At 34.0% G+C, this 20,332-nt stretch overlaps 1 protein-coding gene across 1 annotated transcript; it reads left to right on the forward strand.

The window, feature by feature from the left end:
- The first annotated feature begins 13,775 nt into the window (after positions 1 to 13,775).
- LOC133303308 (receptor-like protein 13) lies at positions 13,776 to 15,983 on the forward strand. Its single transcript, XM_061503201.1, has 2 exons — positions 13,776 to 14,250; positions 14,326 to 15,983. The coding sequence occupies exons 1-2, from the start codon at positions 13,776 to 13,778 to the stop codon at positions 15,981 to 15,983; spliced, it is 2,133 nt and encodes a 710-aa protein (XP_061359185.1).
- The last annotated feature ends 4,349 nt before the right edge of the window (positions 15,984 to 20,332 follow it).

A 20,332-nucleotide genomic window follows, 5' to 3' on the forward strand; every position in this document is an offset into this window, starting at 1 on the left:
TCTCTTTTCTTTTTTTTCTCTATTTTTTTCTCTTATATTTATTTATTAAATATTTTCTTTATTTTAATTTCTATAATCTTTTTTTATTTTATTTTTACTTTTTTCCTTTTTCTCTTCTATATTTTTTTATTAATTATTTTTATTTTAACTTTATTTTTAATTTCTGATATTATTCATCATTTTTTGTTTCTTAATCTTTTTTCCCTCAACCTTTTCCTACTTGTCATTTCGGTTCATAACTATTTTTAAAAACCAGTTCTGAACTATATTGACCTCTTTAAAAAAAAATATCAATTCTCCAAACTAGATTGTTATTTCCAGTTTAGTTTATTTCGAAAAAGAAAATCAAATCGAACTAAACTATGCCCATCCTTATCATCAATGGTTCATCGAATGGGGTGATTTATATGCAATGATTCAGGGAGGTTAGGGTTTTAGAGGTTTAAAGAGGTGGCAAAGCGAATGGCCTGCCCTGCTTTTGAGATTATATTGAAAAACTCTGTCTACCAGCTCGAATATGTTTTACATTAAAAACAAATTTTTTTTAACAAAAACCCAAAATCTCGGCCGACAGGTTTGCGGGCTAAGCGGGTTGGCAAGTTATAAAACTCGGCCTGCCGGGCCGAACACCTTTTTACAACCCTAGATTTAAGGTTGGGATTTACCTTATAATGAATAAAGTCCATAATTTTTGAAAGCCCTTGGAGCTATTGTATGAATCCTCGTCAGAATTCAACAACTCATAGATAATTTAAGATAAGTGATTAATTCAATGCATTGTATCCAAGGTAACAATTTCTAGCCAAGTCTTTGTTAAACTTCTTTATCCTATTTTCCAGTCAACTTCATGTTGGAAATCGACACACACAAATTGCAAAACAAAAAAGAGAAATTGAACACAACGATTTACCTTGTTCACTCAATGTAGACTACGTCCAGCTTGCCTGTACTATATTCGTCTTACCGACACTCGTTAAAAGTCACTCGGTTTATAATGAAATATAAATAGGATTTAGAAAATTTCTAACAATTATTCATGGGTCCAATCCCAAACTACTAAGAAAAAGATAAATACAATGACTCAACAATAAGTCAGAGGCCCACAACAGTACCAAACATTTATGGGCCCGAGGCACTGCCCCCTGCACCCTTGTCGGGATGGCTCCCCTAGACCCCCACCCGCTCACCTGGTAGCGAGACTCTAGTTGACTTTTTGTTTACGCGTCCAACAAGGACCCTCATCAGTATGAAAAGTATGAGTCATACCCAATGACATTTGATGTCGTTCTTGCGCTTCGGAAAGTAGTTTCTTCCAATAGGGTCCCTATCATAATAAATATGATAATTAGTATTCGGCGCAAGTTGAAGGTTTCACTAAACCAAGATGAATTCTATCACATATATTTACTTATAAATAGTGAAGGAAATTAAGGACTTCACATAACAGCCGAACTGAATTATTAATATAGCTGAGAAATGAGGTTGGCTTTTGTATTGAGTTCCCTTTTCTATTTTGTGGCATTGCTGATTCAAAATCAAAGATGTCACGGCTGCTTAGAGAAGGAGAGAATGGGGCTGCTCCATATCAAGGCCTACATCCTAGCGCATGGTAGTCAGGATCATTACAATGAATTGGATTCATGGGTTGATAACAGAGGCAGCAATTGTTGCGAATGGAACAGAGTCAAATGCTCTAACATCTCAACTGGTCACGTAACACACCTCGACTTTTCTAACTTACACACTTTTGGAATGTTAAACGTTTCAATATTTGGACCATTTGAAGAGTTGCTCAGCCTCGACTTCTCTAACAACGATTGGGAAGGCTGGATTGGCAATGAAGGTTTCTTCTTCCTATGGGCCATTCTATACTTATATACTTCTTCACATTGGTTTCTTTATTGCAAATTTAAAAATAAATAAAAGAAACATTTTATTTTTTTTCACAAAATGTTGTGCAGAAAAAGATTGGGTATCACGCAGCATGTTTGTTACCATGTTTGAATTTCTAACACCTTGTTTCTTTTGAAGGATTTCCAAGATTGAACAATTTGGAGACCCTAGACCTTTCAGGAAACTCTCTGAATAACAGCATCTTGCCAAGTTTGAATAGATTGACATTGCTAAGAACTTTGAAGCTCGGTTACAACAATATTGATGATTTTAAAGGCATGTATCTTTAAGTCTATTATTTTTTATTTTTTTATTGTGATTACCAACGATGGATCACAGTACTTGACTGTTTTCCTATATGATAAAGGGTATTTTATTCTCTCTATTTTTCCTTTTTTTCCTATCTTTTTATTTTTTATTTTTTATTTTATTATTATCATTTTCTTTTTATGTTTCCTTGCCACAGATTTTTTCAATTATAGACAGTTGGAACTGCTGGACCTAGGTTCCAATTCTATGAAGGGTTCCATAGATGACAGAGGTACTTACCATTACTGTTGTTCCTGCTTATTTGACTTTAAACCATATAGGTCCAAACATTATTGACTATTAGTGTTGGAAAAAAAAAAAAAAAACTAAATACACAGTTCCAATCTTTTATTACATAACTTTATTTTTTTTTTAATTTTGATTAGAAATTCAGTTGTGAATAAAATAAGTTTCACATTACAAAGGCATTGACTCAATACTGTTCATATAAATAAAAGATTTGTGAGTATAATGTTTTAAGATTTTGAGTTAAAATATAAGAATTAGTATTTCTCATGTCCTATGAGATAATTTTATCTTTTACATATACATAAAAATTTTGTGGGACCCATATTTTCTTTATCTCTTTTTTCTTTTCACAGGGTCCCACGCATTTTTATGTGTTTGCAAAAAAATAAAATTATCTCCTGAAAAACATTAATCCCTAAATTATTATAACAAACTCTTAAAATGTGGTGCTTGCTAGCTAATTTAGTAAGAGGGATATCTCCGATGTATTTTACTATCAAATTTTATACATTTTGTTTTTATTGCATAAAAAATTTTAGTTCAACATTTTATTTTTTTAATATAGCAAGAATTTAAAATGTTCAATTACTTTAAAAAAAAATACCAAGGCTTTATATTTTTGCTGTAATAGAGCACACAATTTTTAAATAACAACGATGATCACCTTCATGCCATTTGCTAAATTAGGTATAGCTCAAAATTCATTAAGTATAACTTGGTTTCTAGAGTCACCATGTAGACAAACTTTATCTCTTACGAGGAAGTATAAATTTTATAAGAGTAAGGATATTCTAACTACCAAAAACTCTTACTACTAATTTACTACCCATCACATCACCATTGGATCAAAGAGAGTGAATGTTAAAAAGTTTTTGAAGATAGAGAAAATGTTAATCTAATGGTGATTAGATAAATAGTAAGTTGGTAGTGGAAAATTTTGGTAGTTAGAATATCCCTCCTCATTTTATAAAAAGGACATTTTTCCCAAAATCACGCAAATTAATAGATGGTCAAACTTGGGTAAGTGGAGGTATAGGAATAGGAGACCCAAAATATATGTAACACAAAAACATTAAAATAAAATTTTACGATATGAAGAAGACTTGAGATCACATATATTCTATTTTATTTTATTAATTTTTTATATATCTTTCCTTTTACCCCAAACTTTCATCTTCAAGAGCTGTGAGATGAATTTTTTCAACTCATGCTCGTCTTCCACTTTTTTCTAAGGGCTTGTTGAGTCACTTTTGAGAGAGAGAGAAAAAAAAAAAAAGGAGAGGGTTTTATTTATATATTCTCTTATTTGTAAGTTTAAAAAAAATGGGATAAAGGAATTAGGAATTTTTGTAAAATACTTCAAAAATCCTCTCACTCTTAAAATTAAAGTTCCCCAACTTGGGGGGTTTGAGGTAGAAAATATTAGAAATTACTTATATACCCTTAGCATTTAAATGTATAACTATAAATTACATAAGTGTGAATCATTTTTTAAATGTGACACTGCTAGAAAACTCCAAAATACCCATAGATTTTATATATAGAAAATATTTTGTCCAAAATAGTAATCAAATTTTTGACAAAAAATTGTAAGCTATTCATCAGTAATTCATTAATACATGTTCAACAATGATCATTCAAGAACATGATACAGGATCTTTAGAATTCATGATTTTCACATAAGAGCGTACCTTTCTCCATTAGTGCGGAAGAACTCTGATGAAGAACTTTGATGATGGAAGATTGTTTCTCAGAGTCTTTACCCTCTGCTTTCCTTGTATCGTCTATGACAGGGATCTGATACAACTTTTATGGGCAGACCATGAAGGAGAGAATTCTGAGAGATAAAATCACAGAGACTCACCATTTTTCTCTTTATATAACTGAACCATGTCACCAGTTACGGAGTTTCAAATAACTCCCTGTAACTTCCCATTAATGCGAAACGTCAAAACGTCAATTACCATTAATGTAAAACGTTACCATAATGCAAAACGTCAAAACGTCAATTACCATTAATGCGAAACGTCAATTACCATAAAGCCTCTTTTATTATTTAATTAAACCGATTGACACACGTTACACATGAGACACAAATAGTTTTACATTCTCCCACTTGGCTCATGTCATAAGGTGTCCCTTCATGATTTAATTAAAATTCACTATAATGCGCATTTACTAGGCTAAAGGTTCCATACATTGACGTCATCATAATTCATTATTAGAAATAAAATCAACATGAGTCATGGCGGTTGTATGCTATCAAGTCGGCATAGTCCCTTCCATGTACTACTATATTGACTCTTCTTCCTAACATGATACTTTAATAGGAAGTACACATTATGTCCAACAATAATGTCTTCATAACGGACCACAAATATTTTCAATATCATCACATATACTTGCATGCATACATAAATTGAAAAACAAGACAATATCAGAAACATATATTCATCAATGAGCTCAGAGTGTCAATACTTTAATACATAACTATAATTTTTATCATTCATTAGCTGACATAATGCCCATTCTACATACATGACCAGTAAATGTCTTGGGCGGTAATCCCTTCGTCAAGGGATCAGCTATCATAAGATCGGTGCTAATATGCTCTATAGACACTCTTTGTTTCTGAACCTCTTCTTTAACGGCAAAGTACTTTAATTCCATATGTTTAGCACCTTTGGAATATTTGTCGTTTTTAGAAAAGAAGACAGCTGCGGAATTATCACAATAAATTTTCAGCGGCTTTGCAATATTGTCGACCAATCCAAGCCCTGAAATAAAGTTCCGTAGCCATTTAGCCTGAATCGTGGCTTCAAAGCATGCCACAAATTCAGCTTCCATAGTGGACGCAGCTATTACAGTCTGCTTTGCACTTTTCCATGATATAGCTCCTTCAGCTAAAAAATACAGGTAACCACATGTAGATTTTCTTGTGTCTACGCATCCTGCAAAATCCGAATCTGTGTATCCAATAACTTCAAGGTTGCTAGACCTTCTATAAGTAAGCATGTGACCTTTAGTTCCTTGCAAATATCTCAGAACTTTCTTTGCTGCTTTCCAGTGATCCATACCGGGATTACTTTGGTATCTACCCAACATCCCAACTGCAAAGCTAATATCTGGTCTCGTACAAGTCTGAGCATACATTAAGCTCCCAACTAATGATGCATACGGAATTGCTTCCATTTCTTTTCGTTCCAATTCACTTTTAGGACATTGTAAGAGACTAAACTTATCTCCTTTCTGAATTGGAACTGGAGATGATGAGCAGTTTTCCATTCTGAATCTCTCTAGAACTTTATTAATATATGCTTTCTGAGACAAACCTAACAGTCCTTGTGATCTATCACGGAATATTTCTATTCCTATCACATAAGCTGCCTCACCCATATCTTTCATTTCAAAGTTACTAGAGAGAAACTTCTTAGTCTCAGTTAAAAGACCAAGATCGTTAGTTGCAAGCAAAATATCATCAACATACAGAACCAATAAGATGAACTTGCTCCCACTGATCTTCAGATATATACATCGATCAACGATGTTTTCTTTAAATCCAAAGGAAACAACGGTATCATTGAACTTAAGGTACCATTGCCGTGAAGCTTGTTTAAGTCCGTATATTGACTTCTTAAGTTTGCACACCATGTGCTCTTTACCCTTTTCTATGAACCCCATTGGTTGGTCCATGTACACATCTTCATCTAAATTTCCATTTAGAAAGGCGGTTTTCACATCCATTTGGTGTAACTCTAGATCATAATGAGCCACCAATGCCATAATAATTCTTAACGAATCCTTCTTTGAAACTGGTGAAAAAGTTTCTTTATAGTCAATGCCATCTTTCTGAGTGAATCCCTTTGCAACTAGTCTGGCCTTGTAACGTTCCAAGTTACCATGAGAGTCACGTTTGGTCTTAAAGACCCATTTACAACCAACTCTCTTGCACCCTTCTGGTAACTCAACAAGATCCCAGACCTTATTCTGTTCCATAGATTTCAACTCATCTTTCATGGCATCTAACCATTTATCACCATTTTCTCCATTCATGGCTTGTGAAAACGTTACTGGATCATCCTGAATACCCATGTCAAATTCAGACTCTTGTAGATATACCACATAATCATTAGAAATAGCAGGTCTCCTTTCTCTTTGAGATCTTCTTAATGCTATTTGTTGTGGTTCTTCTACTATGGGTTCATTCGGTTCATCAACAATGATCTCTTCATAAGTAGTGGGATCATTAACTTGTCCTTCATTATTATTGATTGGTTCAATAGCATAAGGAACAATAACTTTACTAGAGCTACAAGGTAATGTAACTTGTACTCTCACTTCATGAATATCCACTTTACGTGGTGTTTCACTCCCACTAACTTCACCATTCTCAATGAACCTTGCATTTCCAGATTCAATAATCCTTGTAGTATGATAAGGACAGTAAAATCTATACCCTTTCGATTTTTCTGGATAACCAATGAAATAACCACTGATTGTCCTTGCATCTAGTTTCTTTTCTTGCGGATTGTAATATCTAATCTCTGCCTGACAACCCCAAACATGCAGGTGTCTTATACTAGGTTTCCTTCCAGTCCAAAGTTCAAAAGGAGTCTTTGGAACTGACTTACTAGGAACCCTATTCAATACGTACATGGCAGTTTTTAGAGCATAAGTCCACAATGAAACAGGTAAAGAAGAATTACTTAACATACTCCTAACCATATCCAGTAAGGTCCTATTACGCCTTTCTGATACACCATTCTGTTGCGGTGTACCGGGCATTGTGTATTGAGCACAAATACCACGCTTTTCCAGAAATTTAGCAAATGGGCCCGGATGTTGTCCACTTTCATCATACCTTCCATAATATTCACCACCCCTATCAGACCTGACAATCTTCACCTTTCTGTCTAATTGCCTTTCAACTTCATTAATATAAATCTCCAAAGCATTTGCAGCTTGAGACTTATCATGCAACAAATAGACATAACCATAACGTGAATAATCATCAATGAAAGTGATAAAATATTTTTCTTTATTGAAGGCATTAACATCAAACGGACCACATACATCAGTGTGTATAATTTCAAGAAGCTGAGTGCTCCTTGTGGCTCCTTTCTTTGTGTGTTTTGTTTGTTTTCCTTTAATACAATCCACACAAACATTCAAATCTAAAGTCTAAATCCGGAAGGATTTCATTATTTACCAATCTTTTCATCCTTTCTTTGGAAATATGTCCCAAACGTTTGTGCCACAAGTAAGCGGAACACTCATTAATTAAGGTACGTTTAGTACCAACATTATGATGCAGAGTCATAAGTGTTTCAGCATAAAGATTATCAAGACATAATTTATATAATCCATCACATAAAGTACCATTACCAATCAAATGATTGTGCTTGTACAAACTGAAACTACCACTACCAAATTTAAAAGAGTATCCAGCAACATCAAGTTTGGAAATTGAAACTAAATTCCTAGATATACTAGGTACATAAAGAGTTTCACGTAAATCCAAATGAAATCCACTATCGAGAATTAAACGGTAAGTCCCAACAGCTTCCACCGGAACTTTCACTCTATTGCCCATAAGGACAAACTTTTCATTTGGCTTTGTGGTTTGGGTCATAAGAAATCCCTGCATTGTATTAGAAACATGAGTAGTACAACCAGAATCAATCCACCAAGTATTATAAGGAACTTCAGCCAGGTTTGATTCATAACATACATAAGCACTAGGCTTACCTTTCTTTTCGAACCAAGCCTTACGTTTCAGGCAATCCTTTTTGAAATGCCCTTCCTTTTTACAGAAATGGCACCTCATCTTTGCATTACTTTCCTTTTTGTGGATTTTAGAAGAAGAGGCCTCATTCACTTTAAGGGGTCCTCCTCCTCCTCCTTTCTTCTCATGCTTCTTTCCTTTATTCTTTTCAGCTCCTTGATGCTTTACATAATTGATAGAATGAGCTCCCTGATTCTTAAGTCTGGTTTCCTCCTGAACTAACATACTGTGCAATTCATGCACATTCCATTTGTCTTTCATGGTATTATAGTTCATTTGGAAAGGACCATACTCAGACGGTAATGAGTTCAATACGAACTGCACCAGGAAGTTCTCATCCACATCCATTCCCAATGCTTTCAATTTTGCCGCAATGCTTGTCATTTCAATAACATGCTCATGCATAGTACGCGAACCATCAAACTTCATGGTGGTCAGTGTACTCATAAGTGTCCCAGCAAGAGACTTATCAGCGGTTTGGGAGCGCTCTTCCACAAGTTTCATCATTTCGATGGCACTTTCAGTTTGTGGAAGAGCTGACTTAATGTTGCTTGCTATGCTCATTTTCATGTACATCAGACTTAATCTGTTGGATCTTTCCCAGTTCTTAAAATGGTCCCTTTCATCCTCAGTGCTTTCAGGAGTAATAGCACCAGGTTCCTCTTCTCTAAGAGCCAAATCCATATCCATTACCCCAAGGTAAAAATTGATTTGCTCTTTCCATTCAGAGAAGTTCAGCCCATTAAAAACTACAACAGTTGAGAACATGGAATGTGTAGCAACTGGTACTGCGAGGAATAACATTTAAAAACATTAATGCTTTGAGTCATACATGTCACATACTAACATAATTCACAGATTCAAATATACTAACTTCAATGCATAATGTTCACCTTTGGGGATCCATTAACATACAACATTAACTATAATGATGCTATATAAATTTCACATAATTTGGCAATGATGCATACCCCTATCATAAATATTTGCCATCTTTGGATGTCCAAATGTGAGAAAATATGCCAACAATACCAACATCCATGTTCATTTTATAAAACAAATAATCAACCTTTGGGTTGATCCCTAACTGTCCTATAATAATGAACTTCAATATACCACAACCAGAAAATTATTTCATACTCTTCATAGCATCACAGTCATGGTAATTGAAATAAAATTCATGATATTTGAAATTAAAATAACTCTTCAAGATTTGGCCACTTTGGTGACTAACAAATCTACCATAATTAATTTCAAAACTTTGATATTTCATAAACAATAATAGGATTAAATTTTCACATTTAATTTTAATCCAACCACATCACAAAATCATTCAATTTAAAACTGTGAATATTACATAATCATTCAATTTTTACATTCAATATCAGAATATATATTTACATACAGTACCTTTATCCATTAAATCGAATGGCATTAAAAATTGAATGGCATTGAATTGGAACGGAAAACGACACAGAATCGAATCGAATTGAATTGAATGGCATTAAAAATATTCACATTGAATTGAATTGAAAACCGACGTAATTGTATTGCAAAACCAAATCAAAATTTTGCTTCAAAACTCGAAAACCGAGAATGGCAAATGCTTTAATTCAACCAATTTTCAAATGAAATTCCATTCAACGCCCAAATGCATACGTTTCCGAGAATGGCAAATGACACGAAAACCATCAAATTCATATTAACGTAAAGGGACTTCATGTTTTCGTTTTCGTCCTTTTGTGAAATACAAAATCAATTCGAAATTGTTTTCTTCAGAACTCGCGACATCATAAAATGCAGTATTTGACATATGCATTTCAAATCAATATGCAAACCGTAATATGAACGCAAAATTCAAATGATGATCGTGAATTTTATTTTTCAAAAACCCTAACTTTTCATGAATCAGAAATTCATTCATAATTATTTATGGAAAAGCACAAATTCTTAAACACTGGCTCTGATACCACATGTAAGCTATTCATCAGTAATTCATTAATACATGTTCAACAATGATCATTCAAGAACATGATACAGGATCTTTAGAATTCATGATTTTCACATAAGAGCGTACCTTTCTCCATTAGTGCGGAAGAACTTTGATGATGGAAGATTGTTTCTCAGAGTCTTTACCCTCTGCTTTCCTTGTATCGTCTATGACAGGGATCTGATACAACTTTTATGGGCAGACCATGAAGGAGAGAATTCTGAGAGATAAAATCACAGAGACTCACCATTTTTCTCTTTATATAACTGAACCATGTCACCAGTTACGGAGTTTCAAATAACTCCCTGTAACTTCCCATTAATGCGAAACGTCAAAACGTCAATTACCATTAATGTAAAACGTTACCATAATGCAAAACGTCAAAACGTCAATTACCATTAATGCGAAACGTCAATTACCATAAAGCCTCTTTTATTATTTAATTAAACCGATTGACACACGTTACACATGAGACACAAATAGTTTTACAAAAATCATATTTAGTCGAAAATAGAGAAAAACATTTCACTCGAAAATAAAGACAAAATTAGAGATGGAATAAGATTTGGTCATAATCACACACAGAAATTTTTTAATGAAATAAAACTCTTGACTGAATCCAATTCCGTCAACATTTTCGACGAAAAATATTTTCATCAAAATTATCGACGCAACTATTTCTATCAAAAAAATTTTACAGCAAAATTTCAGTCGAAAATTTTGACGAAAAACAATTTTGTCAAAAATTTTGACGAAAAAATATTCCGTTAAAATTCTTTAAAGAATCTAAATTTCGTCGAAAATTTCGAAGAAAACATTTTCGTCAAAACTTTCGACGGAACACATTCCTATCAAAAATTTTCAACGGAAAACATTCCATCCAAAATATCAACGAAAAAAATTTCGTCAATTTTTTTTATAGAATCTAAATTTCGATGAAACTTTAGACGGAAAAAGTTTTCATAAAAATAATTGAAAACATTTTGACAAAAAAAAATTCTTTCAAAATTCTTGACGTAATCTAAATTATGTCTAAAGTTTCGACAGAAATATTTCCGTCAAAATTTTTAACAAAAAAATATTTTCATCGAAAATTTCGACGGGACACATTTCCATTGAAAATTTTGAACCATCAAAGAATTTTGATGGATAAACATTTCCATTAGAAATTTTGACGGAATTCTTTTTTTTCGTAGAAAATATTAAAGAAATCATTTTTGTCAAAATTTTGGACGAAAATTAAATTCGTCAAAAATTTGGACGGAATTATTTTCTGTCGAAAACTTTGATGCAAATTTATTTTAGTTAAAATTTCAACTGATAAAAAATTTCATCGCCTTTCGACGAATTTTTTTTGTCGAAAACATATTTTTCAACGGAGTTTTCATCATTCGCAACGTAGATATCGTTGAAAATATGATCTTTTTAATTGTTTGAAAAGTACATAAATACTTTTTTTAGAAATTTTAAATTTAATATTTTTTGTAAAATATAATAGTTATATTAATTTTTTTAAATGGTAAAATGATAAAAATATCTCATTAACCTTCATTTTTTTTTCCTTATCATTTTTTCAAGTCGCAAATAAAGGAAGAGAATACCCTTCAATTTCTTTCCCTTCCTTCTCATCTCTCTCTTTGAATCCCCTTCATTTCCTTCCTCTCCAAATTCTCAAACAAAACGAATTAACTTTAATAATCGAACAGTCACTACAAGAAATATGATTATTTTATGATAATATTTAGTGTCAAATATATAATTTGTCACTAATGATATATTATTTGTGTCTAAATTTTATTTTGTCACAATTATTATTTTTAATTGTGACAAAATTATAAATTGTCACTATAATTTCATTAATAGTGACAAATATATATCTATCACAAATAATTCGTCACTAATATAAATTATTAATTAAAACATTTTTTTTTTTCTGTTTCTTTGACACAGATTTTTTCAATTTTAGTCGCCTGGAAGTACTGGACCTAAGCTATAATAGTCTCAAGGGATCCTTAGATGCTGCAGGTACTTATCATTATTGTTGCTCTCACTTATTTGAACTGAAATATATGCTTCCACCTTTGGGAGGGTTTAAAGCCTTAATCTTGGACCTGTCCCGAATCGGACTAATCGCGAAGCGATGAACCGATGAAATATTTCCAAAAAAAAAAAATATACGCTTCCAAACATAATTGGTTACCTCTATTAAAAAAAATAAAATTGGATTTCTTCATATATAATTTAATGTGTGTACTCTCTCGTCTCAACTTACAGGTCTCCTGAAATTGAAAAGGTTGAAAGTGTTACACTTAACTCACAACAATATGAACGACTCAATTGAAGGTAATATCAAACTAATTTCATACACCTTGTATATCGTTGGTTTGATTTTCGCATGCTTAAATGCTTCTTGAAATATTATTTAGGGAGAAATAGAATTAAGATATCTAAATAATGAACTTATTTTAAAATTTTCTTCGTAGAAGGTATCTTAAAAGTAATTTAATACACACATATATTATTTGCTTGGAAATATTATTTAGGGAAAAATATAATTGCAGCATGTTAATAAGAGACTTATTTTAAATATTTTGTTAAATATTTTTAAAAATCTTACAGTTGAACTCATGCTTTTAATTTTTTAATTTTTTTATAAGAATTGTAAAATAAGCTAATAACTTAATAATCTTTTAAAAACAACATTCAATGTTTTAATTATAAATCCTAAACTCAAAAAATATATGTTCACAATGATACCTGGAATTATTATTAGAGTAAATACCTTTTTGGGTCCCTAACAAAAAAAATACGGTATCCACTTTAGTCCCTTACAAAAAAAATTAATATTGAGGTCCTTGAGAAATTCAAAGTGAATCCATTTAGTTGAAATCGTAATCCCTCACAAATTCAAAAAAGATCCATATTAGTCCTTCAAACGGACTAAAATGGATACACTTTAAATTTATTAGGGGACTAAAGTGAGACCATATTTTTTGTTAGAGACCCAAAAGGGAATTACTCTTATTGTTAATATTTATTCCTTAACATTTAGTGGCATGATATTATTTCTAAACAACTTTTCATACTCAAGGACTGTTAAGAACCTTGAGGTCACCACCCCAAAAGCTAACTCAAAGGATGGGAGTACCCAATGCCTTATAAAGGGCACATTAGTTGCCCACACAATCAATGTGGGACTATATATCTCAACACGCCCCCTCACGCAAGAGCCCTTTGGGCGAGAAGCGTGAAATTGCACAGGTCCAATTTTTTATTTACCTTTTTGTGCTTTTATTTTAATTCCACTTGAAAGTGGGAGGCAGTGAGGATCGAACTTGTGACCTTGTAGTCACTGTCACTCAAGGTCTGATACCATGTTAAGAACCTTGGGATACACCACCCCAAAAGCTAGCTCAAAGGGTGAGAGTATCCAAGACCTTATAAACTCCACATTAGTTGCTCATACAACCAATGTGAGACTATATATCTCAAGAAGGACTCTTTTCAAATAAGGATTTACAATGCAAAATGTGACCAATATATATTATTATGACAGGACTTTGCAAAATGAAGGATCTTGTAGATCTGGGTCTTAGCAACAACGAGTTTAGCGGTCCAATTCCAAGGTGTCTCAGCATATTAAGGAACCTCCAAGTCCTTGATCTCTCTCAAAATTTGTTCAGTGGCAATTTTCCATCATTCACTAGCAATTTCACATCTCTTGTGTACTTGTCTCTCCTTGACAATTACCTACAAGGACCATTTTTATTGAGCACTTTGGCTAACCATTCCAACTTTAAGGTTCTATATATTAATTCTCTAAGCCCAAGTGCACAAGTTGAAACCGAAAACACACAATGGGTTCCAACATTTCAATTAAAATCCCTCATCCTTCAAAACTGCAACTTGAACAGGGATAAAGGAAGCATCATTCCCAGTTTTCTTCTACATCAGAAAGACTTGCAATATATGGATCTCTCCCACAACAAATTAGTTGGAGCATTCCCAAGTTGGTTGATACAAAATAACACAAGACTTCAATTTTTCTATTTGATGAGTAACTCATTTGTGGGGAACTTTCAACTATCCTCCATCAGACAAAACCTGAGTTTCCTAGATATATCAAACAACAAAATCAATGGTTTGCTACCAAAAGATATTGGTACTATTCTTCCCGGGATATGGATTTTGAATCTGTCCATGAACAACTTTGAAGGAAATATACCTGCATCAATTGGTAAATTGCAACAACTTACAATGTTGGATTTGTCTGACAATTTCTTCTCAGGTGGGTTACCTGAACAACTAGCCACAAATTGGACTAACTTGCAAAGCTTGAAGCTTTCAAATAACTTTCTCCAAGGGAACATTCCTAAATTTTCTAATTTGTATGAGTTGTTCCTCAACAATAACAACCTCAATGGCACTCTCAAAGAAGTATTGGAAAATTTAAACAGTGAAGGATTGGCCATACTAGACATATCCAACAATTCAATCACAGGTGAAATTCCCACTTCAATTGAGAAGTTTTCATCACTCATTATCCTTCTTATGGCAGAAAATCAATTAGAAGGTGAGATCCCATTTGAGTTTTCCAACCTGACAGGCCTTTATATGTTAGATCTTTCACAAAATAGATTATTAGGGTCAATCTCAGGTATGAATCTTTCAACCATGAGATACTTGTATTTGCAAAAGAATACTTTCTCAGGTTCTATACCTTTCACATTGTCTGAAGGATCAGAGCTAATAACTTTGGACTTGAGAGATAATAACTTTTCTGGGAGTATTCCTTATTGGATGGATAAGCTGTCAAATCTAAGAGTGCTTTTATTAGGAGGGAACAATTTTCATGGCCATATCCCAATCCAATCATGTCAATTAAAAGATATCACCATTATGGATCTCTCACGCAACAAGATCAATGGCTCAATACCATCTTGCTTCAATAATTTGTCTTTTGGAATGGTAGAAAACTATAATTATGGCCCTATATTTCAAATCAAATGGTCAATGTTTACACCTGTAGAGCCAGACTTGTTATATTCCAGAACCTTCCTTGATGTAAATGTGTCACTGTATATGCCTACTACTGAGATGCCATCATATGATGATGTAATAGCATCAACTGTGGAATTTAGAACAAAGAGAAACTACTACTCTTATGGAGGCAAAATCCTAGAGAACATGACTGGATTGGATTTATCATGCAATATGCTAACTGGGATCATCCCTTCTCAAATTGGAAACTTGCAACAAATTCATGCCTTGAATCTATCCCATAATTATTTGTCAGGTTCTATTCCAAACACTTTTTCCAATCTTACCCAAATAGAGAGCCTTGACTTGTCATACAACAACTTGAGTGGTGAGATACCTTCTCAATTAACACAGTTGTACTTTTTATCAATCTTCAATGTGTCATACAATAATCTATCTGGAACACCACCAAGTACAGGACAGTTTGAAGACTTTGATGAGGACAACTACAGAGGTAATCTTGGTCTCTGTGGACCACTACTAAAGCAGAAGTGTGAAGGCGTTGCAACTCCACCATCATCAGAATCCAACAACACGGGAGGAAAGGAAATAACAATAGACATGGAAGCATTCTATTGGAGTTTTTGTGCATCCTATATAACAATACTCTTGGGGTTCATAACGGTGCTCTGCATAAATGCTCATTGGCGCATGGCCTTGTTTTATTATATGGGTAAGTTTATACGTACATGTTTTCCATCGTTTCCTCTGTATTGAAAAATATCAATTCTTGTGATTATTTGTTATCCTATGTAGAACCTCTTTCTCTCTTTTTGCATTGTTCCCTTCTTCGCAGTTTTGGCTAAGAAGAAAAAAGAACTCTTGTTTCTTTCATCTGGTTTTTTCTTTTCTGCTTTTTTATAATAATATTATTGCTTTTCCTTTCTTTTTATTTTAAGGAAAATTCTTCATGCATGTCTCTGTTTTATATTCCTCTGCTTTTGCATCTAGATTCATGGGATTGTTTGGTACAAGGTATTTTGTAGGATTTCCGGGAAACTGAATTTTTCTAAATTTTTAATTTTTAGATATTATCGTAAACTGAATGTTTTCATCATATTTCTGAAAATCGAGATTCCCGGATAAAAAAAATTTCTCCTCTACCAAACGCCCAATGGGCAGTTTCCAAGAGTTTTTAAAATAGAAAAAAATTGAGGGTTGTAACAGCCCGTTGTACACCGGTATTGTTAAAATTAATTATCATATTAAGCGCAGTTACAATCACAATAATTCATTTATAAAAATGCGAGTAAACTTTTTCCGTTTATTACGCGATCATTTAAAACCGTAAAAAGCGTAATAAATAAAAGTTGTGACCATAACTGTAACTCTTGCGGAATACTTGTTTAAACTATTTTATATCTCATTTTACTCAATACTATACACTAAGGGGTTCCCATAAACCTACTTAGCCAATTTCTCAATCTTATGTTTTCTACCTATCCGAACATGGCTCGGTAATTATTTTTCTGCAGACTCACCGCACAAAACCAGACCTTCCTTTCTAGCTACCTTTTTTTCTTACTTAATTATCTTTCTAGGAAGCTATCGCACGCTTTATTTGGAGCTCGTTTTCTCCGGTTATCGCCGTTTGAAGTTGAACAAGCAAAACTGCCAACCAACCCCAAAACAGCTCTGAACATCCCTCACTCCATGAATTACTGCAGAAAAGTCACTCATCCAATTGCTCTCAAATATTTACACCACAAACTAGACACCTCAACCTTCAAGTTTATATATCAAACGCTTAATTTTACTGAGAAACGAAGCGGGAATAAAATTCCCAAAAACTGCCAGAAACATCCCCTGCATATGAGTGTTCTGGACAGTCCGTGTTTACAGGCTTCTACAGGGCTGCGTACAACCCAGAATATTCACAGATTTTGACAAAATGTAGGGTACATCTCAAGCTTCAGAATGGCGTATGGAACTTCCCTATCGGACCTTTGTGGAGAGAGATATGCTCTCCCGAAGTTCACCTAAATTCTGCCAATTCTACAAAAAATTCGTCAGAGTTTCCTTTGTTTTTCCTAAAATCTCCCAAATTTGCAAATGCTTCTAACACATCAAATGTACCTAATAACCAATGGGTGGCACACACAAGGACCAACAACGCCTTGGGGCACTTACAACCCAACTCAGTTTATAGTTATTACACAATACATACTATATGGCTCACTTTATAATTCCTTAACTTATTTCAATCACCAAAGTCCATTTACATGCAATTTCTCAACATAAGCATATAATCATAATCCTAAAATAGGCCTAAAACCCTTCCATCATATTACATCAATATCCATGTATACTTACAACATCTCATACAAATATTACAACTTACAAATATTACAACTTTAACTTACAAATTGAAACATAAGCTTAAATGACATAAACTACTAGACTTAGGCAAAACGACATGAACAAATATGACTATGAAACTCATCCTACATACATATGATGTTCATGCCCTAAGTCTAGCCTAGGCCAAGTGGCCATCAAAATGCAAAAAGGTGCTAATCCTCCAATGACTCAACCTACGGGCTTCTTGCGTGCCGCTCCGGTGCCATTGCTACCTCCTGAAATAAAGTTCCCAAAACGGGGTGAGATATACGAATATATCTCAGTAACCCAGAGGTTCTGGAGAAAACTCCGACCAATGGCTCACTTTGATGCATATAAATAATATAAAACAACATCTTAAAAAACGGGATAAAGCAAGGGATTTAGAGAAACTGGGGAATATCAGGATATAAAATACGACGAAGCTGGAATGGTAGCTACCAATACCAAACAACGTCCTCGGCATATATAAGCCTATGGGTATCATCCAAGGCGTATTCCTAGAACATCCAACCAAGGTACCCCTCCCATCCGCATACACCCGAGACTTCCTAGTGTGCTCCTATCCGGATCACACACCACGACCCTAAGTCAACTGGAACTCCCTCTCGGAGACCTATCCAGTGGAAGTCCGAAAATGCCCGAAGGCTACACTGTCTACTGGCCAGAGACTCGGTACATAAGTACCCTCATAAATACTACATGCATGCTCATGCTGTTCTACACTACTCATATACATTTCCTACCATCACCCTCAACGGGTGTGGTGGAACACACAAGGGGAACAAGCCCCAGTACCAAGAGGTTACCTCAATATGTTCCTCCACTTAGCTCCACAGCAGCTTATTTACCAAACTTGTTATTCCACAAAATGCCTACACAGAGAAAATTCCCAATTACTTAAAACTCATACAACACATGCCAATTTATAATTATAGATGCATTGATCCAACCACTTACCTCAATCCACTTGGTCCTGGACCAAGGGCAATCCACCGACTCACGGTTCGGAGTTCAAATCGGCGTACGACAACCTACAATAACCATGTACGAATCGTCAGTACACGGCAATTCTATCAAAACGCAAAAAACGTCAAATTTCCCTCCTATACCTTATAGGTTCGGCCTTCTTAGGCATTTTTCAAAAATTATTTTTCTAAATTTTCTTTCTCATTTTATTATACATCCTTAGGTTACCAAGAGGCCATACCAAGTGCCGTTTTCCCATTTTACGTCTTTTAAGCGTCGTTTTAGTTAATAATTCGCTCTAGGATCTTTTATGACATTTTACATCCTCAATTATTTTTCATTGATTCTTTCACTTTCCAACCATCACACAACCCATATAAATACCATTTAACACTTGAAACATGATCTAAGCAATGCAAACAACCTCAATTCCCTACACTTCTCTAAATGGCCGAATTGTAGCCTAAGTAATTCCAAGAGATTTCATTCAATTTTCAACCCTTCCACACTTCACACAATACCATTATATCAACATATAATCATCCAACAACTCAACACTAAAATCCTAACACATTTTTGAAATTCAAGTCATGACACCTCAAAATATTCTAAGTTACAAAAACATATTTTTCACCTAAAATTTTCATTGCATTTATAGCTAATACACATTATTCTAAGACACATCCATGTACAAACTTTTTCCAATTGAGCTCTCTAACATCACACATCAACAATTCAAGGTTTAGGGTTCATAACTATAATCTACAAATAAACCATGTAAATGATGTAGAAATCTACTCACAACCAAGGCTTGATACTCCTCCAAGACTTATGCAAGCAATGGAAGGCCAAATGACTCCATGAACATCAATCTTTCTCACAAATTTGAAACTGCCTTTGGCCTAGGTCTCACCAAAGAGACAGTTTCAAAGCTTAAGAGTGCTACCAATGTGTTTAGAAGGTCTTTTCCAACAAATTTCAACACAACTTTTGTTGGATTTGGTGGAGAAATGAGTGGTTTAGGGAGAAAACAAAATTTTGGAGGAATGGCTATGGTGGGGGCTGTCTTGCGCGGTTTCAAGGCAGAAGGAAAAAAGAGATGATGATGAATAGTGAAGGGATGATGTGGCTTAAGTGAAGTTTAAGTGGGGTGGGTCCCACGCCACCTCACGCGATCTAAAACTCGTCCGAACTTTCACTAAACGTCTGTGAATTCACAACCTATTTAGAAACTCTAATTTTTAATATTAACTATTGTCCTTTAATTATACTTGATCAGATGAATCCGGAGTTTTCTGGTCGTTCGGAGAAAACATTTTTTTAAGCTGTTGCGCGCGCCGTTGGCACGCTTCCCCAAACTAACTTAATTCCATCAAATATTATCAGAAATCATATTTCCTAGTTCTATGGACCATTTATAACTCATATTTACAACCTAGAGCTCAAAACTCAATCAGCACATTTTACGGTGCAATCGTACCGCGGTATTTTGACCCGGTAAAAACACTATTCATTGAATTTTCTGAAACTTGCCTAACCACTCAATTTTTCGTTCTGAATCCATTTCCAAGGTTATTTTTACCATCTGAGACCTTCTACTCAATTTTCGTCTTCCTAGGGTTGCGTGTTGGCTATTTACCGTTTTGCCCTTTCTTCGTATTTTGGCCTAATCTTTAGGATTTTCATTAATCCTTCACTTAATTACTCATTTAATATTTTAATACTTAATTTAAAATTGTGAGGTGTTATAAGGGCAA

Source organism: Gastrolobium bilobum, unplaced genomic scaffold, assembly GCF_033153095.1.
Source record: "Gastrolobium bilobum isolate Gb01-03AN ecotype WA unplaced genomic scaffold, APGP_CSIRO_Gbil_v1 utg21165, whole genome shotgun sequence".
In the NCBI taxonomy this organism is placed as follows: Eukaryota; Viridiplantae; Streptophyta; class Magnoliopsida; order Fabales; family Fabaceae; genus Gastrolobium; species Gastrolobium bilobum.

Coding starts and splice junctions, on each gene's coding strand:
- LOC133303308 (XM_061503201.1), top strand. CDS start 13,776: ATGACAGGACTTTGCAAAATGAAGGATCTTGTAGATCTGGGTCTTAGC. Junction 14,251..14,325: donor CCCAAGTTGGTTGATACAAA/ATAACACAAGAC, acceptor CCTCCATCAGAC/AAAACCTGAGTTTCCTAGAT.